This window comes from Lepidochelys kempii, chromosome 1 (genome assembly GCF_965140265.1).
Source record: "Lepidochelys kempii isolate rLepKem1 chromosome 1, rLepKem1.hap2, whole genome shotgun sequence".
Lineage (NCBI taxonomy): Eukaryota > Metazoa > Chordata > Testudines > Cheloniidae > Lepidochelys > Lepidochelys kempii.
Genome location: NC_133256.1, coordinates 259,124,102 through 259,147,760, shown reverse-complemented (window position 1 = coordinate 259,147,760; position 23,659 = coordinate 259,124,102). Strand labels below are relative to the sequence as shown.

The following is a 23,659-nucleotide window of genomic DNA, read 5'->3' as shown; positions in this document are numbered from 1 at the left end:
GGCCCTATGGATTTGTGCTCATCCAGCTTTTCTAAATAGTTCCGAGCCACTTCTTTCTTCACAGAGGGCTGCTCACCTCCTCCCCATGTTGTGCTGCCCAGTGCAGCAGTCTGGGAGCTGACCTTGTTCATGAAGACAGAGGCAAAAAAAATATTGAGTACATTAGCTTTTTCCACATCCTCTGTCACTAGGTTGCCTCCCTCATTCAGTAAGGGGCCCACGCTTTCCTTGACTTTCTTCTTGTTGCTGACATACCTGAAGAAACCCTTCTTGTTACTCTTAACATCTCTTGCTAGCTGCACCTCCAGGTGTGATTTGGCCTTCCTGATTTCACTCCTGCGTGCCCGAACAATGTTTTTATACTCTTCCCTGGTCATTTGTCCAATCTTCCACTTTTTGTAAGCTTTTTTGTGTTTAAGATCAGCAAGGATTTCACTGTTAAGCCAAGCTGATCGCCTGCCATATTTACTATTCTTTCTACACATCTGGATGGTTTGTCCCTGTAACCTCAATAAGGAGGTTTAAAATACAGCCAGCTCTCCTGGACTCCTTTCCCCCTCATGTTATTTTCCCAGAGGATCCTGCCCATCAGTTCCCTGAGGTTGTCAAAATCTGTTTTTTTGAAGTCCAGGGTCTGTATTCTGCTGCTCTCCTTTCTTCCCTGTGTCAGGATCCTGAACTTGACCATCTCATGGTCACTGCCTCCCAGGTTCCCATCCACTTTTGCTTCCCCTACTAATTCTTCCCGGTTTGTGAGCAGCAGGTCAAGAAGAGCTCTGCCCCTAGTTGGTTCCTCCAGCACTTGCACCAGGAAATTGTCCCCTACACTTTCCAAAAACTTCCTGCATTGTCTGTGCACCGCTGTATTGCTCTCCCAGCAGATATCCGGGTGATTGAAGTCTCCCATGAGAACCAGGGCCTGCGATCTAGTAACTTCCGTTAGTTGTCGGAAGAAAGCCTCATCCCCCTGATCCAGTGGTCTATAGCAGACTCCCACCTCAACATCACCCTTGTTGCTCACGCTTCTAAACTTAAACTAGAGACACTCAGGTTTTTCCGCAGTTTCATACTGGAGCTCTGAGCAGTCATACTGCTCTCTTACATACAATGCAACTCCCCCACCTTTTCTGCTCTGCCTGTCCTTCCTGAACAGTTTATATCCATCCATGACAGTACTCCAGTCATGTGAGTTATCGCACAAAGTCTCTGTTATTCCAGTCACATCATAATTCCTTGACTGTTCCAGGACTTCCAGTTCTCCCTACTTGTTTCCCAGGCTTCTTGCATTTGTGTATAGGCACTTGAGATAACTTGCTGTTTGTCCTGCTTTCTTAGTATGAGGCAGGAGCCCTCCCCTTTCGCGTTCTCCTGCTCATGCTTCCTCCCGGTATCCCACTTCCCCACTTACCTCAGGGCTTTGGTCTCCTTCCACTGGTGAACCTCGTTTAAAGCCCTCCTCACTAGGTTAGCCAGCCTGCTTGCGAAGATGCTCTTCCCTCTCTTCATTAGGTGGAGCCCGTCTCTGCCTAGCACTCCTCCTTCTTGGAACACCATCCCATGGTCAAAGAATCCAAAGCCTTCTCTCTGACCCAGCCTTCGTAGCCATTCGTTGACTTCCACAATTCAACGCTCTCTACCCAGGCCTTTTCCTCCTATGGGGAGGATGGACGAAAACACCACTTGCGCCTCAAACTCCTTTATCCTTCTTTCCAGAGCCATATAGTCTGCAGTGATCCGCTCAAGCTCATTCTTGGCAGTATCATTGGTGCCCACGTGGAGAAGCAGGAAAGGGTAGTGGTCCAAGGCCCTGATGAGTCTCGGCAGTCTCTCCGTCACATCGTGAATCCTAGCTCCTGGCAAGCAGCAGACTTCTCGGTTTTCCCGGTTGGGGCGACAGATAGATGACTCAGTCCCCCTGAGGAGAGAGTCCCCGACCACCACCACCCACCTCCTTCTCTTGGGAACAGTGGTCGTGGAACCCCCATCCCTACAACAGTGCATCTCATGCCTTCCAATCGGCGGAGTCTCCTTCTGTTCCCTTCCTCAGATGTATCATCTAGTCCACTGTCCGCATTAGTACCTGTGGAGAGAACATGAAAACGGTTGCTTACCTGTATCTGCGCTGCTAGTACATGGATGCTCCCCTTTCTTCTTCAGGAGGTGACATGTTGCCAAATTTCTTCACTGTCCTCTTGAAGTAATGCAGCAGTCCCTTAATGAAAATCAAAAAGTGCAGGAGTGGTGGGAGAGTGAAAGGAGGGTCCGCCAGCAGAATGCGGAATGCCAGCACCAAAGCACGGAGCGGCTGCTAAGCATTATGGAGCACCAAGCGGATTCGATACAGGCGCTCGTAGCTATGCAGGTGGAGCACTACCGCGCCCGCCCCCCCTGCAGCCCTTGTCACAAAACTTTCCCTTGTGCCCCCATGTCACCTCCAACCTACTTTTCCCCACATCCGGGTTCTTATTGCCACCAGCTGCCTCCAACACCTGTAGCTTCACCACCCAGCCCTGCAAACCATGACCCTTACCCACTGCACTCAACCCCCATCACCATGCATTTTAGCTAGCCTGAAGTGCCGCACTCCAGACAGGAAGGCAGAGTATGAGAACGGGACATACGCAAATCTGTGATTGAATCGTTCCCCACTCCACCCCACCCCCTTGCCCTTTCTGTTTCCCAAGCAGTTGTGTTTCTTTTTAATGAATGAATTTTCTTTTAAATAAATGGATTTTTTTTGGCTTTGAAAACATTCTTTATTATTGCATAAAGTAAAAGATACCTTAGCCCAGGAAAGCAACAGGCACTGCAAGTCAGTGTAGCAAACACAGATTCCTTCTAACATTGGAACCACTGCTCTTCACTCCCGTGCAGAGCACCAAACATTACTGGTGGCTTTCAGCCTCAGAGTGCTCCCTCAAGGCAGCCCTAATCCTTGCAGCCCCGTGCTGGGCCCTTCTAATAGCCCTGCTCTCTGGCTGTTCAAATTCAGCCTCCAGGTGTTGAACCTCTGAGTTCCATGCCTGAGTGAATCTTTCACCTTTGCCTTCACAAATATTATGGAGGGTACACCATGCGGATATAACCACGGGGATGTTGTCATCGGTCAGGTCCAGCTTCCCATACAGAGAGTGCCAGCGGCCCTTTAAACGGCCAAAAGCACACTCCACAGTCATTCTACACCGACTCAGCCTGTTGTTGAAATGCTCCTTGCTGCTTAAAGGGAAAGCAGAGTCTCCGAGGATCACAATGGGCATTTTGTCTTCCCCTATGGTGATCTTCTGGTCTGTGGAAAAAAAGTCCTGGCTTGCAGCTTCCTGAACAGGCCAGTGTTTCGAAAGATGTATGCGTCATGCACCTTTCCGGGCCAGCTGTGTTAATGTCAATGAAATGCCTACGGTGATCCACAAGCGCTTGGAGAACCATAGAGAAGTACCCCTTCCAATTAATGTACTCAGAGGCTAGGGGGCTGGTGCCAGAATTGGAATCTGCGTCCCATCTATTGCTCCTCCACAGTTAGGGAAACCCATTTGTGCAAAGCCAGCCACAATGTCATGCATGTTACCCAGAGTCATGGTTCTTCTGAGCAGGATGCGATTAATGGCCCTGCAAACTTGCATCAACACGATTCCAACGGTCGACTTTCCCGCTCCAAAGTGGTTAGCGACTGATCGGTAACTGTCTAGAGTTGCCAGCTTCCAGATTGCAATAGCCACCTGCTTCTCCACCGTCAGGGAAGCTCTCAATCTTGTGTCCTTGCGCCGCAGGGTGGGGGCAAGCTCAGCACACAGTCGCAAGAAAGTGGCTTTTCCCATCTGAAAGTTGCCACTGCTCGTCATCCCAGACTTGCATAACAATGTGATCCCACCACTCAGAGCTTGTTTCCTGAGCCCAAAAGCAGCGTTCCACGGTGGTGAGCATGTCTGTGAATGCCACAAGCAATCTCATGTCATATGTGTTATGCTAGTCGACATCATCATCTGACTCCTCACTGTCAGTTTGTAGCTTAAGGAATAACTCGACTGCCAAACGTGACGTGCTGGCAAGACTCATCAGCATATTCCTCAGCACTTCAGGCTCCATTCCCGCAGACTGAAAGGGAAGACAGCGCGCGCAGTACAAAAAACATTGCAAGATGGTGCCAAATGTGGACTGAAGCACAGGGATTGCTGGGATGCAAAGCGATGCATCATAGGGTGTTGGGACAGGACCCAGAATGCCCCGCCCCCTTCCCACAAGCCACAGCGCCAGAATGGGAAGAGGTCCTCTGTGGGATAGCTGCCCATAATGCACTGCTCCCAATGCCACTGGAGGTGCTGCAAATGTGGCCACACCAGTGCGCTGTCAGCTGTCAGTGTGAATCCATGGCAGTGCTTTCCCTACTGCGCTCTCTGAGGGGTGGTTTAACTCACAGCGCTCTACACCTGCAAGTGTAGCCATGCCCTTAGGCTTTTACACTGTTTGGAGGGTTTTCTAGATTAGATAGAGATTTCCTGCTGAATTTACCTTTTCTTCATAGCTAGCTCACAACTCTTTAAAATGGAAATTTAGCTTCTGAAAAGCCTTCAGATTGAGGCATGGCTTCAGCACAGCCAAAGTAGTGCAGGGCTGTTTGGCTTCTCAGTCTAGAAGCAGTGCTAAGGAGCAGGAAACTGCCATACCTATCAAGTGCATGTGAATGGTCCAGTATAAATTGCCATTACCATGTAAATATTAATGTTAGTAACCATTTTACTGATGATTCTCATATGGAAGCCAGCCAGTCATCCAGTGTGCTTCAGTCTGTGTAGCTGGATATACTACTCGTGTCTTGGATGTTCCAGACATTTGAAAGGGAGTTGCATGAAAGGACAGCTGTGAATTTTAAATATTCACATTTAATCTGATTGTTAATTCAGATTTTGGATAACTGAGGCTCTTAATCTTGTCCTTTACATTACTATTGTTCAGAGATTAAAGAGGAAAACGCCTCAGTTTGTTTACTCTGTGTAGCTGACAATACTTTAAGATTGTTTTCTCCATAGTAAACTTTCACTATTTACATGGATTTTTTGCATAATGGGGAAAGATGGCAACTTTTTAGGTGTGAAAATCTGTGTGTAAAACCACAATGGCAGGTGAACGCGTGCATTTAGTCCCTGAAATTACTTTCTTCATTTTAAGAAAATGACTAGATTTTAAGTTGATAATTAACCTTTTAAGACCATATATTGCTATAAAACAAGGGGATCCCTTAAAAAGAGATCAGCAGGGAAGCTGAGTAAATGTGGTTAACTGGAAGATTAGGAAAGGTAAGCAGAATCAAGCTTGTGATCTTTACCCTGCTTGAAAATGTGGGCATTGAATTACCAATAGGTTGAGGATGCTGACCTGATAGATGGGTAGAGGGCAGGAGGAGGGTGATCATGCTCAGTAGCACGGCTAGCAAGCAGACTCAGCAATGATTGTGTTGAGGAGAAGAAAATGCCATATGAGTTTTTAACCCAGTGGGTGTACTGGGTTTGAATGACTAGTGGTGGGTTTGAATTGAACTCAGTTGAAAATGAATTCTAACAAAGATCTAGAAATAACATTGGTTTTAAATGTAGAGATACCATCTACAGCAAGGGAGGTGGGATAGTTCACTGTATAATAAGTACCAAACTTGTGTTCTCTGTCCCTTCAGCAGGTTGCCATCACGAAAGCCAAAGTGGATTTCTCCGGTGTGGTGTGCCTGCCCCCTTCCGCCATTGCTGGAAATGGGCTGGACGGAGGAGGGGCTGGCGAAAATGATGATGAACCGGTGTTGGTGTCGCTTTCTGCGGCACCAAGCCCCCAGAGCGAAGCTGTTGCTAATGAGCTACAGGAGCTCTCCCTGCAGCCCGAGCTGACCCTGAACCTTCACCATGGCCGAAACCCCAATCTCCCTCCGTTAAGTGAGAGGAAGAATGGTAAGTGGCACAGTTATCTGTGATGTCTTTGTTCCTGGTAATCCGGCTTCAGACGATACAGCAAGTTGACATGGCACATGCTTTGAATACAGTGCCACTTACATTCATAATATATAATTAATATGAACAGTTTGTAATCCAGAGCAGGTATAACTATGAGAAACTGAGGCAGAGCAGAAGAAGATTGACTTCTATGGAGAAGGATTGGTGACTTGTGTTGGCTTTTGAAGTCCCAGAGGACTCTAACGACGAATGCTTGTGGGTTATTGACCTGTGTAATTGGCAGTATAACTATCCCATGCTGTGTGGTGGTTAAGAATTGTGCAAAACCAAAAGATAAAAGCAAAGGAAGTGTCATCTAATCTTTAGGCTATCGTCTTGGAGCTGGTGACTCTTCTATGAGTCGTGTTTGCCTGTGTTCCGTCAGTGAGAAATCTTTCTTGCTATGACTGGCTAAAATGGCCAGTTAAGTTTATTAAAGTTGTGAAGGATCCTGAATTCAGAAACAGCAGATGAGCTAAGCCTGACTTTGTGTGGACACATCACCTAGGGCCTGATTCTGCAAGGTACAGTTGATGCTGAATGCTCAACCCTCATTGACACCTTTTTGTTTATAATTGCAACCCAACAAATCTCAAATTGGGAAACTTGAAATGGCTGTGGAGGCCATTGCTCAACATTTGGGGGAAAATGACTCCTAATTAACTGTGGTGGGTTAATTTGGGGCAGGGAGACTTTCAGGATGGATAAAAAAATTGATTAAAGAAAAAATTTGCATTTTTTGGGTTTAAGTTAAATACAGGTTTATTTTAAAAATGTATTTAAAATTACATAGGTTTTCAACTTTATATTTAAATACCTAAGCTGCTTATCTATTAAAATAATTTAATTTAAATACAGAAAATAATACTATGCAGTACATGTTTGCTGCAAAGTTTTAAAGAACTTACTGGCTAAGCACCTGGAACCAGTTTGTTGAATTGCTAAATCAGCTTTTGAGAGCAGTAGCCTCTTTTGGTGGTGCCAAGAGAATATTTTCTTTTTCAGTTTATTCGACTAGTTCAGTTCAGTGACTAGTTCATCCAAAGTTAAGAAAACTATTGGATGTTGAAAAGTAGGAAACCTTGTTTTCCTCTTCCAATCTATAAATTAAAAATCTGAGTGTGAAGATGAAATTGTCTAGTTTTAAAATCTTGAAGGATCGTAACCAGAAACAGTTTACAATTCTCTAACTATGAATAATACTTTCTTTGTTGAACAAATCAGTTTGTTTTAAATACAAAACATGTTTTAATAAACTTTTTGATAAATGTTTTTATGTATCTATCACACTTAAAGTTGTTTTATTTAATACAAAAATTTAGATGTTTTTATGCATTTTAAATTGAATTTTAATTTAATCCAAATAGAATTTGGCCCAAATGACAAGTAATAAATTAATCGCCTAGTAAGAAAGAAAATGTGCATCACTCACCATTTTCTAAGGTGATAAAAATGTAAAATGTAAGAATCTGAATAAATGTAAATTAAGCTATGTAATAGTTTAAATAAATGCATATAGATACACTATCTTCGTGGTTAGCAAAAAGAAGCACCAAATTTAGTGTAGTGATTTTATTTAGATTTCAGAGTAGCAGCCGTGTTAGTCTGTATTCGCAAAAAGAAAAGGAGTACTAGTGGCACCTTAGAGACTAACCAATTTATTTGAGCATACCATCTCAAATGCATGCATCTGATGAAGTGAGCTGTAGCTCACGAAAGCTTATGCTCAAATAAATTGGTTAGTCTCTAAGGTGCCACTACTACTCCTTTTCTTTTTGGTTTTATTTAGTTGCAAATCAACATGTTTTAATGGATACCAACCAGTTAGAATCAGTCTTTCTTTAGAAAAACAACTAAAATCTACAAATGTGGAATGTGATTAAAATCAGTTATTTCAATCAAGGTTTCCTGCTTCCTGATTTAAATCATGATTAAAATTGATGATTTAAGTCAATGTACTCTGCTTTTTGGGCTTATCCATTTTTTTGACTCAGGAAAGCTGGGAATGCCTTTCTCTGGAGGCTAACCCAATTACCTGTGTAACCTAGAGGGGTTTTCCTTAGCAACAAAAGTAAATCTCTTAAATGGGACAGGTAGGAAGGCAAGGGGAATTATTCATCCCAGCCGTTTCCCCTTATGCTGTGGTTACAATGTCCGCAGTTGAATATATTCCAATGGAGGTTATGTTTTATTTCTTGAGGCACGTCTCCTTGAGGTACAGCACTTAAGGATTGAGTCTATAGCTATATCACTGCGGGCTGTCATGTACTTAGCACAAACAAGTTAAACAGGGTTGGGTCTGGAAAGTACGTGAATGGAAGCACCTCTCCACCCACATTTTTCCTCAAGGGGAAACTAAAGGTACTGCAGGAAATGGTGTTAGTGATTGATTATGTGGTTCTCTGTAGGGTTGATACTGAAACAGTATCCAGCATGATAGGGGGAATTATGTTGCTGGAGGGTGCTATCTTTCAGACAAGACCTAAAGTCCAGTGTCTATAGATGGTCATGTTCACTAAAGATAACTTGTAATATTTTTGTAAGATCTACAAATGTTAGTTCTGGTGACGGGTGAGATTCCCAAGTCAGGTAACCTAAATACTTAAATTCCCCTTATAATTTCAAATGTATTCAATATTCTTCACTCCTAAAGCTGTGGTTTGTTGCTGTGTGCGTCTGAACAGCTGCTGTGTTTCATTTGTGGGCAAAGTGATCTGGGTGTGTATTTAACACTAATACATACACACACCCATTCTGCCTATAAGATACTGTAGGATGAAAGCTGTTACATAAATACAAGTATCTACAAACTGTGTCAATGTAAAAGGACACTCTGTTTAATGGTTCATGAGTTTCTGCAATGAATGATTTTGCTTGTGACATAATATATTAATGCATCTTAGATCAATAAATTTGTTCTTTAAAAATGTCTTTATAGAAGATATTTAAAATGGAGTTCTTAGTGACATTGATGGGATATTGATATTGATGATAGATATTGACCACTGTAGTTAGTTGTTTATGTAGGTGTGACTCTATTTCCAATTATATCTTTTGTTTTAAACGCTGATCAAAAAATCTCAGCTGTTCTGCCAGTTGGGTTGACATTTGATTGCCTGAACATTCCTTAGCTTTGTCAAATTGACTAGGGAAAAATGCCATGTGCAATGGAACTGCTTCTGTGACAGCTGACCAAACCCAAGGTATTGAGCAGTGGGTAGGGCGTGGCGGAGAGATCTTAAAATGACAGAGAAATGTTGGAGGTGCCTGTGTGTGTTGAAAGGGTGTATTTCATTTGCAGTTGCAGACAGGCACTGCTGACTCAGAGCTGAGCTAACTACTCGTGTCTAGTGGCCTTCTAACAGGGGTTAAGCCTTTGTGTTCCTTAAGCTTACAAAAGACTCTCTTTCTCTTTACAGTAGATGTTTATAGGAATAAATGTTGCATGTGCAGTTACACTAAACAACCATTACTAGGACTAATCCATGTGCTTCAGGGCATAAATTGATCATTTGTCGAGGTCGAGAAGAGACTTCTCTACACAGTGTAGTATTGCACAATTTAAATGCATAATGGGAGTTTACGCTTTTCTCTGAAGCATTTGGCATTGGCTGCTCTTGGGAACCTGGACTAAAAGAATCCTGGACTAAATACGTAATCAGTCTGTTCTAGTGTGGCAGATTCTATGTTCTTACTGCTGCAGAACCGAAATGCAAGAGACTATCAGTTTGTGTCCAATTTTTCCAAATCAGAGAGGTTCCTCTCTAGATTTCTCTGAACTTTATTACAATTACAAATGATCTTTGTGAACCTCACAGTGAGAAGATCTTTGGATGTCTTAGCACCCATAATCATGGTATCTGAGTGCCTTTCCCAGCCCTAAAGGCAAAAGATCAGACTTAAGAATTTCATGCAAGTTGATCACTTTTTTTTAAGTGAACTCCTTGTTTAGCTTTTAATTTCAGTCACATGGGAATGATTACCTCATCCTATCCTTGGCCTCTACCCACTGACCAGTCTAGTCACTAGAAGTCGTCATCTCTATGTCCTGAGGCCATGTAAAGTGTTCTGGAAGGAGTCTGAGGCTGTCCTGGTTTCTTCTTTCATTGTTTGAATGGCTCTGCATTCAGTTATGTTATTCAGAAGATCACTGCAACTACAGGTTTGGACAGAACTTGCAGTTGCTTGTCATATTTTTGGTTTGAGTTTGGGATGCTTGCACTCTACAGAACGCCAGGGGCATCTGGGGGGAGAGACTCTACTGGTTGGAATGTGTGGAGTTTCAGTGTGGTGACTGTACTTCTTGTAACAGGCATGTATGTGCTTTAGGTATCTGAGAGCTTTCACCGTGCAGTATAGTGAATGGTTTACAAAACCATGGAATTAATTTTTTGCCGCACTGGCTAACGTAGACTGGACTCTGCTAGACATTGCAACATAAGTATCCTGTAAATGGTTTTAAGGGGCTCAAACACATTTGTTCCTACACTTACACAGTTTTTAAATTATAGATGTTAATATCTTAGATGTACTGAATAGCGTTCAGCTTCATTTAGGGAAAGGTGCTGGTGGATGTTCCTGTATTAGCACTCTCTCTACCCCCGATCAGAGCAATATTTGTTAAAACAGATTCAGAAATGGTTGTCAAGCATAGTTTGCAAATACCTTGTTAAGCTTTTTAACTTACTTTTAGCTAGCACAGTTTTAGTATCCAGCACGTATATTATTTTCTTCAGAATAATCATGCCAGAAACTATCCCCTTTAACAAGTTTTGTGGCTTGTGAACATGTTTTTAAGAGAGTAGAGTTTGCATATGCCAACAGCAATTGGGATTAACACTGAACACTGTCATGATATTACAGGGGACATGGTCTTTGTAAAACAGTCTCTCCAAGCTTATTTATTTATTCTAGAGTGGGTAGTGCTTTGGGGGTTGCCCTCAATCCCTGTATTTGGTTATCAGGTGATAGTTGTTGCCTTATTTTGTACTTAAATGTGGAAAGTACACTAAGGATGTTGTAACAGTCACACACCAAAGGCAGGAAGTTCATAGTTCTAATTGATTTGTCCTTCACACACATTCCAAGTAGGCTTGCAGTCCCCTCACAGTTGTGTGAGTAAAAGGAATGGTATGTTGGTATAAGAACAACCAGTCTGCCTTGGATAGATTTAACGGAGAAATTGTTAGTTACATGTCTTAAAAGATTATGCCTTGCCCAAACATTGCTCATGCTTTTTTGAGGCGCAGATCTTGCTGGAAATGTTGGACTAATATTGATAGGGATTATCATACAGCACAGAAATTAGTCTTTTGGAATAAATCATGGTTAAAAAATACTGTCAAATAGTGATAAGGGCAAAGTAAATAGGCAGTTAAAAGTACTTAGTGAAGGCTGTCTTTACCATTAATGCGCTGGCTTCTTTATCAAGCTTACTCTCAACATCAGGTTTTGTTTGTTTCTACTGAAGACATCATGATTTTGTTTACCACCCCCCCCCCCCCGGTTTATGCTATTGCTCTCTACTTTTTCCTCCTTCCTCTCCTCTCTTTCCCCTCTGAGGTATCAAGGTGACATTGTGTGTAACCCTGTGGTTATTTAATACAGTCCTTGTTAATACATGGAAATGGCTCTCTAAATAAGCCAGGCCCAGAGCTGGGAATTGGTCGTTTTGGCCATTTCTTCATCCTGGTCATCATATTAATCATGGCTGTATAATTGCTTATCTAAATATGTATAGACATAGTTTATTTCCCTGGTTAGCAAAAATAAACTCCATGTGTATTGTAAAGGCTATTTTAAGTGCAAATAAAATGTTTCAGTGGTTACCAATGAATGAGTGTCAGCTGTTCCTTAGAATAAAAATTACAAATGCAAAACATGATTAAAATCAACAATTTAAATCAGGGTTTCCTGCTTGCTGATTTAAATAGTGATTAAAATTGGTGGTTTAAATCGCTTTGATTTTAAATCAGTCCACCCTGCAACTACCTATCTGTGTTAGTTTGGTAGGGGAATGTGAACACCAGTAATGGCACCTGAGTGTGGAGTAACTTCTAGGGTGCAAAATAGTGCTTTTCCTTGGTATTGGAAGGAAGGGCTTTCTGAAGGGGAAGGGAACTGTTTCTCTCATTCTTCCCTCCTCTTTCCCCCCCAAAAGAAGGAAACGCAAAGCATTTTTGTTGATAAACTAGGCGTCTCTCCCTTTGTTTATTGTGGATGTTCAGGTTTAAGATATTCTCCTATGGGTGGGCCCTGGATAAATTGTCAAGGTTCAGTTCCCTACTTCAGCTCCTCACTGTGTATGCTTATTAAGTAAAATCCTAGCCTTAAGGTCCGCATTATTATGTATGGACTGGTAGAACTGCCAATTAAGGTTGCTCAATGCTTCCCATTATAAGACACAGTTTTCAGTTGCTGTAACTTTGCCAAATTTGAAACAGGCTGAAATTTTCCATGCTGAGTGTCTTCCACTGGCTGAATTTGGAATGTTCACTATTTTCTGAGAATGAGGCTAGAGAAAAATGTTTTTGTTTTTTCAATGTTTTAAAAAAAAATTCTTGGTTAGCTTTTCTTTGGAAAGCTGTAGTGCTCCCATGTTTTGGAGCAGGGACTTGAAATTTGTCAGAGTGGCCAGTCAAAGGTCAAAGTTGTGTGCCTTTGTCAAAGGTGTGTGCCTTTTTGCCATTTCCATGAAAGTCTGCCCTAATAAGACTAAATTATAAGCCTTTGAAAAATCGCAGTTTCCATGAGATCAGTAGAGATTTGCTGGAGTTTAACAGCTAATAATCCTTGAGCCTCTCACAGCTTCTGTGGGTGATCAGACTATACATACACCAGTCCGTCCAAGTGACTGAGGCCATGTCTATACTACCACTTATGTCGGCAAAACTTATGTTGCTCAGAGGTTTGAAAAAAACCACACCCCTGAGCCATAGAGCTGCTACACAAGTGATCTTACAATGGCAAAGGGGACTGGGATCAGCAACTTGAGTGGAGCCTGGGACTGAATAGATGAAGGGTCAGTGATGAGGTACAGCTAGGCCAGGCCCAGGTTGGTGGGGATGTGGCAAAGAGGTCAAGCTTGGGGGTTGGGCAGAAGAGTCTGGCCAACTAGAGAACTCTACTCTGAGGAGACTGGAATGAAATCCAAAATCCCTGAGTGTCTCCATTCCTCTGCTGTCAGCAAATATCTGTGGAACCCATTGACAGTGTCATCCTCTGTAGTGCTGAACCACATAGAGGGTAGTCTACAACTGCTAGCAGTTAGTCCATTAGCTCAAGTGGCAGAGATTTGCGTGGTGGATCTAAACATTTCAACTCTGTGAATCAATCGTGTACATGTGTAAAATGACATGTTTTTCAGTTTGCTTTTTTAAAAGCGTAGGAAGTTGCACACAAAGGTATTAAAAGAACATTAATAAGATTGCAAAGTTAAGTACTCAAAAGCGAGAAAATGAGGCAATCTTAATCCTGAACCCATGTCTGTATGCATTATGATATAGTCTTTAATTGCAGAACTATGTACAAAGTTTTCCGCTGGACCCTGCCTCAGTCAGGGCTCAGAATGGATGCTCATTAAATTAGAAGCTGTTCAATATTTTGTTCTCCTCATTGTCAATGTGTAGTCCCAGGCCTGCTTTACTGCACGCTATTCAAACCTTATTCTGAAGACAGAATTATTAATTTCCTCATAGCTTTTCTGTGGTGCTTATCATGACAGTAAATGAGTGCTTCACATACATTTAATGAATTTATTGTCACATTCCCTATGAGATGAGGGGGTGATATTATCTCTGTTTTATACATGGAGAGCTGAGGCATAGAGAGATTAAGATCAGAAGTGTCCATTGACTTTGGGTGCCCAGTTTGAGATGCCTATGAACTGATTTTGCCCAATAGCTGGCTTCATATAGCATTTCATATGCACAACTCCCATTTACTTTAGTTGCAGCTCTGGCTGCTCAGTACTTCAAGAAATCAGACTCCAGAGTCTCAAATCAGGCACCTGGAAAATGAGGAACATCTGTGAAAAATGTGGTTTAAGTGACTTGCCTGATATCATACAGGCACTCTGTGACAGGGTCAGAACCCAGTTTCCTAGAGCAGTATTCTACTGCCATAATTGTGAGGTTGTCCTTTCTCTTCCTGTGATGTTCCACCTTGTTCACTACATTCCTTCAAACTTCTGCAACACACAAGATAAGGTCTTACAGACCACTGCTTCCTTCAATACATAACCCCGATTCATTCCCAGAGCACTGTCCATTCTGTGCACTGAATAAGACAAGATCCTGTGGAAATAATAGTGTGAGATCATGTAACTAAGCCTTATCATGTACCAGGCCGAATTAAGTTTGCATAGCAAACTTCATTTTGGCATTTCCTAACTTTTGAATGCTTGACTTTGCAACCTTAATGTTCTTTTAAGGGTGTGCATGTGAGAGAGAATATAAGCCTTGAAGCTAGGACTGCATAGGTCAGTGGTTCTCAAACTAGGGGTGCCGCTTGTTCAGGGAAAGCCCCTAGCGGGCCAGGCTGGTTTGTTTACCTGCCGCGTCTGCAGGTTCGGCCGATTGCGGCTCCCACTGGTTCGCCGCTCCAGGTGAATGGGGGCTGCGGGAAGCGGTGTAGGCCGAGGGATGTGCTGGCCTCCCTTTCTGCAGCCCCCATTGGCCTGGAGTGGCGAACCACAGCCAGTGGGAGCCGCGATCGGCTGAACCTGCTGATGCGGCAGGTAAACAAACCGGCTCGGCCCGCCAGGGGCTTTCCCTGAACAGGCGGCGCCCCTAGTTTTAGAACCACTGGCATAGATGGTATTTAGGTGAGCATGGTACCTTAAAGTCAAAAGGCCTAAATTATGTGTTGTGATTTAGTCTGTTTATGACACACTGTTGGTGTAAAAAGGATGGAAAACCAACAAACAGCCCTGCTGGAATATCACCTGCAGAAGGGGATTCCCTGGATGGTTTAAATCTGTCGTCATGAGACTGCTGAATCCTTCACAGACCCAGAAGTGTTGGAGGAGGAGGAGATGTTGCTACAATCTTCTGCACTTGGCTCTTCTAAGATGTTGTGCAGCCATTAGGGGACCATGACATGAGAGTAAAAGCAGCTTTGAGATCGGTTTAATTTAGGGCATAGAGGTGGGGATAAATAGCAGTGGGTACCTCCCGCACGTGGATTCTGGGGGCAGCAACTACAAGGATCCTGCTTTGCATTAATGTAGTCCTGTTTGAAGAGAACTATGTTATCGTGCACTATGAACCTTTTAGTTTGTACCCAAGTGTCCACACAGGGGAGTTACAGCACATCACTGTGGTGCATAGTAGTATTCGCTCAAACTGCAGGGCAACATAGACTTGCTGTTAAACAGGGATAAGGGCCCAGAATGTAGGAGGTGCAAATGCACCTTTGCAAATTCAGGTACTCCTCAGCTGAAAAAAGCTCTGCCAGAACAGAGACTCTGGCTTAACCCAAAGAACTTGAAGTCTAAAGGTGGGACCATGCCACTGTCTATTTGGTGCCTAACATGTTTTTGATCCTGATATAAGAAATAAATATAATAATTACTTACTGGCAGATGACCTAATGAGAAACACCACAAGCCATGGGGGAAAATGAAGATGGGGAAACAAGGGAGTGCTGCTCTTGGGACAGAAGAGTTGGAGTTGGTTCATTGCTAATTTAAATTATCTTAATCAAGTTACTTGAGACACTCTGTTCAGGGATCAAAATTGAAGTCCACTTCTGGTTGGGAGCCGGAGTTGCCCACTGAGTGAAAGTTATCCAATCTACTGTCCTAATTATCAGGAAATATTCAACTATAAAAGCCCCAACCCTCCCCTCCCCCCAACCAGCTATAGTGCATCATCTGAGCATGGGAAACATGGTTTAATTTTCTACTTCTTCAGCGGAAATGAGGGTTAAAGGGAGGCCATAGTCTGGAATGGAAAAGATTGGAGGTGGGGGGAAGAAAGAATACATTTTTAAAAACTGACTTTAAAATCTATTTTAAAAAGTTCTAACCCTAGGCTTTTAGTGCCTTGGGCTTAGCAGCCAACAAGGTGGAGTGGGGGAAATATTGCCAACTTTCTTCATTGATTTTTCTTCCTATTTGTAAGTATGACCAGACTTAATGTGGCAGACATGGGCAGCGTACTGTATTATTTTTAGCTTTGCTCTTTCCAAGTTAAGAATGTCTGTGTTTGTTAATGCAGGGTCTCCTTGTTCTTGGAACGAAACTGCTTCATCATCATAGCCACTTAGGGGATTCAAAGTTCATATAAAATCTCAGCTTCCTTTCTCAAAAGGGAAAAGCTGTCAGTATGCATTTTTTTGGAGAGTGTCGTCTTTTCTCCCCCCATCCCTCAAACTGCAGCATAGGGCGGAGCTTATTGTTGAAAACCACACATCTTAAGTTCCAGCTTGAGTATTCATTTTCCTACTAGCAGTTAATTGATTTTGGGCTGTCCCAACTTGTCTGTAGAGTGAATAAGCCAAGAACTGTGCAGGGAAAAGGACTGAGTTCTCAGTCACTGGAGTTGATAGCATTCAAGGGTGCTTTGTGGAACGTTTGGACAAGCCTGACGTCAAGATTCCTCTGTCTGTTTTTTTATTTATATTTTTAATCCATTGTTGCTGTTGAGAAGGGGACCAACATGACTCTACTAGAACCAGAGAAGCTGATGATGGCAGTCCAGTCAGGTAACACTCCAAACATATCTCATTAGTTAAAAATTGCTAGTGTGCCGGGCAGTTAGTTAGGGAGTGTGAAGAGGGTATATGATGCTGCATGAAAAACGGACCTAGAGATGGAATTGGGATGACTTCATGTGTTGTTGAAGATAGTGCAAATGGAATGTTACGTTTTGAACAGTTCAGGATTTTAATATGAAGAAATTAATATTTTTCCTTTTTTTTCCCCCCACTCCATATTTGAATAAATTAAGCTCTTTGGCTCTTGAGAATCAGCAAATACTTGCCAAGCCGAGGGCTGTGTAGTAAAGAGACTCAATTTGAGGCAAGCCAACCTACTCTGTTTAACTGTTAGCTGATTTTATTTCAGTTATTTTTTACTTGGTTTTAATGACTGATATAGAAAGTACTGTTGATACCTCTTGGGAAAACTTTGAATTGCATTGTGTTGGAAAAACTCTGCTTCTGTCTTGCACCGCTCCTCACCTTTCCTTTGTAGCTTACAGGATCCCTAGTTTCCCTAAGAGTTAATGTGTTCTTGTAGCATTTTCTCCAAGATGATGTCATCTTCCTTTTGTGATATCACAATTGGCTGCTAGAAATGCTTCAGATGTTGTACAGAATTGTGACTCCAGGGATGAGGATTAGTCATCAAGTTAGATGAGACTTGATACCTACCCATAATAGTATGGTGCACTTCTCACCTTTTTTTGAGGATCTCAAAACACTTTGCAAATATGAAGTCTCACAGAATGCCTGTCAGGTAAAGTTCCTTCACTTTAGAGATGGAGAAACTGACACGGAGATGGTGACCTTGGGCAGGTCATATACTGAATCAGTGGCACTTAAGATCAGTCTAGAAGTCTTGATTCACAGTAATTTTTAGGCAGTGCCCCTAATAAAGTTAGCTTGATTAAAGTTAGAATAGCTGGATTTAAAAAAAAACAAAGTCACACACAGTGATCTCTTCTAAATATGTTTTGTAAAACTTCTTCCTTTTCCACCTTCTGGTCTGGCAGTGGCTCTAAATGTATCTTTCATTATTCTTTCCTCCTTTTTTTTTCTGGTAATTTTATTTTATTTAGCATGTGGATAGTTGTCTAGCCAAGCGATGGCATCTTCAGTGGTGTGTTGCAGTTCTTCTAGGCCACCGCTGAACCTAGTCAGTAGGCATTCATTGACAATGTGCATCAATGTCTGTGTTGCGCCACAGCTGCACAAGGGGCTGTTGTGAAGGCCCCAGTGATACTGGTTGGCTGCACAGAGACCTTGCCTGGTCCGGATCCTGTTCAACAGGGACCACTGGTGACGGGGCTAATCAAAACAAGGCGGGCAAATTGTGGGGTTGTCGATGAGGGACTGGTTGGGGATTATAACAGATATCCATTCCTCTCGCCAGAGTGTTTCCACCCTGACATCCTGGTGTGGCTGATGAGACCATAATGGATAATGTAATGACAGATGTGCAGCTGGTGGTTTAAAAAGGTCATTGTGCAGCGACAGGCTTGAGTTGGCGCATATTTTCTTCAGTAACCTGCCAGTGGCAACCTCTCATCTGATATGAGGAGGTGCAGTATTGCTCAGAACTGGAAGCCATGGGAGTAGAGTCAGATGCAGGGTGCCAGAGATGATACGCATGGTGGCACGTAACTGCGTATCCACCAGTTTGATGTGTGACGATTGACTCCAAACTGGTGCACAGTACTCTGCCACCGAATACGAAGTGGCAAGAGCTGATGTCCGCGAAGTTAGAGCATGAGCACCCCAAGACGAACCTGCCAGTTTGCTAAGAAGATTGTCGCACGTCTTAACTTTAGCTGCTGTCTTTTTTATGTGGGCATGGTAACCCTATGTGCGGTCTAAGGTGACACCTAGATAGACCGGTTCTACTTCATGCTTTTTTTGGTTAAACACTTTAAAAAACATACAAAGCAATTTCTAAAATAGCTCATGTTGCTTTAGTTTTCTATCGTAGTTTGCGCGCTTCCTGTTTTTTAGAGCTTCTCTAAAGTGGTATTGAGTGATCTTCCTTCATCTGATGGCCTTCCTTCCAAAGCGGGAAGAATTTTTCAGTTCTGGCACTTCAGCAAGGGGATTTGATTCTACAGCATATCCTTGGGAGGTGGAGAGAGAGAGAGCGAGCAGGAGCCTTCTGGGTTGGTGGAATTATGAGAGCTGTCTTATGGGAGATAGTTGCTTCTATCCTTATTCTTAAATGCACAAAAGTTGCTTTTGGCCCTATACTTATTTGGCCATTCTCTAGTGATATACTTTTAATTTGCCATTCTTAGAATCCATATTTAAGCCCTAATAACATGCTTGGTTCTATACAGGACGCACATAGCAAGACAGTTCTGGCACTGCAAAAAATGTGTTTACATCAAACAAGCTAACTTGATGTAAAATCCTAGTGGAGACAAGACACTAGTTTGACCTCAGCTAGCTACACTGAGGTAAAAATACCTGTGCCTTGTTTCCACTAGGATTTTACATTCTTTTTGTAGTTAAGATAAAGGGCCATGATGATTTACAATCTAGAAGCCCATCTAACTGGATCTGTGCATGGCATCAGCATTGTAGGGAAATTCACAGAATAAAGCAAAGCTTCCTAAAATGAAGAAAGTCCCCTTACGTGCAGATGAAATTATCCTTTTTTCCAAAACTTTTACAGTGGCTCTTCTCTCTTATGCTCCAAATGATGAGAATCTTCTGGGATTTTTTTGTTCTTTCTTAGTTCCTATGATGATTCTTCCTTCATTTAAAGAGTGCTTGGATGTGGCATAAGCTAGAGTCCACTACTAATACCCCTGGGTCATCCAGAAGAATCATGCAGTGATGAGGCAATTCTTTGGTGTTCTTAACCCATGGAATGAGGGATACAAACCGATCACCACTTTATCTGAAATTGCAGTCCTTCCTTTGGCCAGGTCAACCACTGCCTAAAATGATAAGCAGGAAATAGGGAAGTGGGGTGAATTCATACAAATAAAGGTGATGGAAGTGAGCCTGAGAAATGACAAAAGGATGAAGGGTTCAGAGGGGTAGAGTGCAGATGAACTTCAGTGCTTACTGTAGTGTGGCCCTTGCTAAAGCCTAGGCCTAAGGTAAGGCGCAAAAGATAGACTACCACTATGCATAAAAGCCACTGACAGAAATGAAATATCTGAGAGGGGGCAACATGAGTAAAATCTGGAGGGATGTGAAGACTAGGGCCTTGTCTACGCTGCCAAGTTTTTTTCACCAAAAGGCAGCTTTTGGTGACTAAACAGTGGGAGGTGTACTCACTGCAATGCCACTTTCGGTGACAAAATAAAACCACCTCAATGAGAGTCGTAAGGCTTTTTATGCAAAAGTTTTGTTTTTAAAGCTCCAGTGTAGACACGATGCCTGATTTTTTTTTTTAATCACTGTAATTGGCCTTCGGAAGGTTGTCCCAGAATGCCCATCATGACCACTCTGGTCAGCAATTACAACTCCGCTGCCCTGTAGCCAGGTAACCGACTGACCGTCTGCACCTCCTCCTTTAAAGCCCTGTTAATTTTTGAATATCCACTTCCTGTTTGCTCCTGGAGAGCTTACATCGCATCTTCCCAGCTGACCATGGTGGCTACATGCTGCAAATGCTTTCCTGCTTGGACCACTGTGAGTCTGTTCAGTATTTGGAGAGAGGAGGCTGTGCAGTCCCAGCTGTGCTCCAGCCATAGGAATTTCAATACCTACGGACAGATTTATCAAAGCTTACATGAAAAGGGCTACGTTCGGGACGTGTTACAGTGCAGAGCAAAAATCAAGGAGCTGAGGCGGCATGCATATCAGAAGGCAAGGGAAGCTAACTGTCACTCCGGTGCTGCGTCCCAGACCTGCTGTTTGTATAAGGAGTCGGACACTATCCTCTGCTGAGACCACACCTCCGCTGCCAAGAGCCCTGTGGATATTTTGGTGGGACTGGAGCCAGAGGAATGTGGGCCTAGCCCTGAGGACGAATTCATTGACAAAGAGGTAGAGGCAGATGACGATGTGCAGCCCACAGCAGGATCGCCTGGTGGTTCATCCAGTCAGGAGCTGTTCTCCACTCCAGAGATGACTCGGCAGTTGCAATCCGGCAAGCAAGAAGCAGGAGAGCAGATCCCTGGTAAGTAATTTTGCTGTGTGAAGTGTGGAGGTGGGTTGAGGGCATAGACATGTACAAGGCTGGCTTTGTTTCTTCTGTGTGCTTGACATTTCCCTGTGCAGCTAAGCAGTACGGTGGAACAGATTGTTGATGCACACAGAGATTTCACAGGAATCCTCCAGAGAGATCTCTAGGAAACTTTCCTGCAAATACTTGGCAATCCTCTGCTGAAGGTTCCTTGGCAGAGCTGCTTTGTTCCTTGCCCCATTGAAGGAAACTTTCCCGTGCCATTCTACAGTCACTTCTGCAGGGACCAAAGCAGCAAACAGGCGAGCAGCATAGGGACCAGTGTGGAAGTCGCAAGCATGTTGTAAATGCACTGTTTCTTCCCTGCTTACCCTCAGGAGTGAGAGAGCAGGCAGAATGACACCCACCCGTGGAAAAGGGTGGGAAAATTTAGAATATTGTCCCTAGTTGACTGTACCACGACTCCCTTTCATATTGATTATCTCCCCATGTACAATGCTCCCCACCCCGGGAGCTTGGGGTGTTTGCCAGGCTTGGGGTGTTCGCCATCATGTGTGTTTGTCAAGGGTCAGTGAGAAAGTGATTGATATGTTGTTAGAGGTGTATTTTACTGCTCTGTTTCAATGCTCTGTGTGTGCTTGTGTATTGTTCCTTGTGCTTCTGCAGATGTCGCCTTGAGAGGCACCTCCTGCACACTGGTGGAGTGCTTCCCCTGGATAAGAAAGCGCCTGTGACGGAGCAAGGAAGAACTGTTCCAGGAGGTGATGCAATGCTTGGATGCCGCAAACAGAGAACACAGGCACTGGAGGGAAATCAAAAGGCAAGACAGACAAGAAAATCAGACCTACACTAGGGATGTAATGGAGAGGATGATTAAAGTTATGGAGAAGCAAACTGAGATGCTGCAGTCCCTCATAATGCTCCAGACTGAGCAGATGCATGCCCACTCTCCCCTTCAACACATTCAGAACTCTTTCCCATGCCCTCCCCAAACTCCACCCGCAAGTTCCTTTCTGCTCTCTGGGACTTCTCGCTATCCCGTTCATTCCACCCAATGGACACCTTTTCAAATGATAGTTGGACTTAAGCACAGCCCTCCCCTGATACTTCCCTATGTTCCCCTATCCCTCCAACGATATGTGTGTGTGTGGTGCTGTATATTTTTTTGTGTGCAATAAAAGTGAAGATTTTTGAATTATAAATAATTATTTGTCTCCTGCAAATTGTGATAGCAGATGGCAGCAACAAATACATCAGCAGTTAAATCATTTGCTTACATTGAATTCTAGGCCACAAAAATCACAAGTGCTTCCTTGCACAACTCAATTTCATTAAGCATTGTAGTCCAGAGCATAGCAACATACACTACTGGTTCTCATCTTCAAAGTGTTGTCTCAAAGCCTTCCTGATTTGAATAGCCGCCTGTTGTGGCCCTCTACTAGCCCTGGTAGCTGGCTGCTCAAAATCAGCTGCCAGACGTTCTGCCTCAGCAGTCCACACTGAGCAAACTTTTCACCCTTACCTTCACAAATATTGTGCAATGTGCAACACGTGGCTATGACCGTGGGAATATTATCCTCAATGAGGTCTAATCTGCCATAAAGACATCGCCAGTGTGCCTTTAATCTGCCAAAGGCACATTCTACGATCATCCTGCACCTACTCAGCCTATTGTTGAACTGCTCCTTACTGCTATCTAGGTTTCCTGTGTAAGGCTTTATGAGCCATGGTAGGCAGAGTTTCCCAGAATCACTACGGGCATTACAACATCCCCTGTTATTGGTCTGGAACATCTTCTGGTCTGAAAAGAGAGCTCCCGCTTTCGGCTTCCTGTACAGGCCGGTGTTCCAGAAGATACATATGTCATGCACCTTTCTGGATCACCCTGCATTGGTGTTAACGAAACACCTGTGGTGATCCAAAAGCACCTGCAATCCCATGGAGAAATACCTTCCTTTTGATGTACTCCGTCATAAGGTGGTCTGGCCTAAATTGGAATATGCGTGCCATCTATCGCCCCTTCGCTGTTAGGGATCTCCATTTCCGCAAAGCCACTATTTCATGCACGTTACCAAGAGTCCCGGTTCTTCGCAGCAGGATGCGATTAATGGCCCTGCACACTTGCTTTAACGCAGTTCCAGTGGTCGACTTCCCAACTCCAAACTGATTTGCGACTGACTGGTAGCAGTCTGGAGTCACCAGGTTCCACGCTGCGATTGCCATGCGCTTCTCCAACAAGAGGGCAGCTCTCATTTGGGTATCCTTGCGCCAGAGGGCTGGGGTGAGCTTAGCACACAGTTCCAGGAAGGTGGCATTCCTCATCCAGAAGTTCTGCAGCCATTGCTTATCATCCCACATGTGCAGAATGATGTGATCCCACCACTCACTGCTAGTTTTCTGAGCCCAAAAGTGATAGTCCACCGTGTGCAGCTGTTTTGTGAAAGCCAAAAGTAATAGTGTTGATCCTATCCAGGTCAGGTAGCACATCAGGCAACTGTGAATCCCATTGAGTTCAGAACTTCAAGTTTAACTGCACTGCCATTCGAGATGTGCTACTGACAGCTAGCAGAGCCCTGGAGAGCAGTGTGGGATCCATTCTTTCAGACAGATGACGAGATGTTGAAAAATGTCATAAATTTTATGTGCACTGAGATAATGTGCAGATGTGCGCCACCAGTAGAAACAAAATTACTCCAGCCAGGACAGGTTAGGCATTTTAGAACTCATTTCTCAAAGAATTAAAGTGTAAGAGAGAAATACAAATTATGAAATGCATAGACCAGTCAAAAAACTAAAGTAACACACTTTGAAAGAATAAAATTACAGAGAATATATGTGAATTGAAGGAATT

General features: G+C 43.3%; 1 protein-coding gene across 4 annotated transcripts in view; it reads left to right on the top strand.

Annotated features, from left to right (window-relative positions):
* The window catches only part of MRTFA (myocardin related transcription factor A), a 180,117-nt gene that overhangs the window by 26,930 nt on the left and 129,528 nt on the right, over window positions 1-23,659 (top strand). For 2 of the 4 annotated variants that reach the window (XM_073327035.1, XM_073327033.1), the window contains exon 4: window positions 5,666-5,930. In XM_073327035.1, the coding sequence (XP_073183136.1) occupies window positions 5,666-5,930 (265 nt within the window). Of the gene's footprint in view, window positions 1-5,665; window positions 5,931-14,764; window positions 16,680-23,659 lie in introns of those variants that run through there. The other 2 variants (XM_073327034.1, XM_073327045.1) reach the window with 2 other exon arrangements.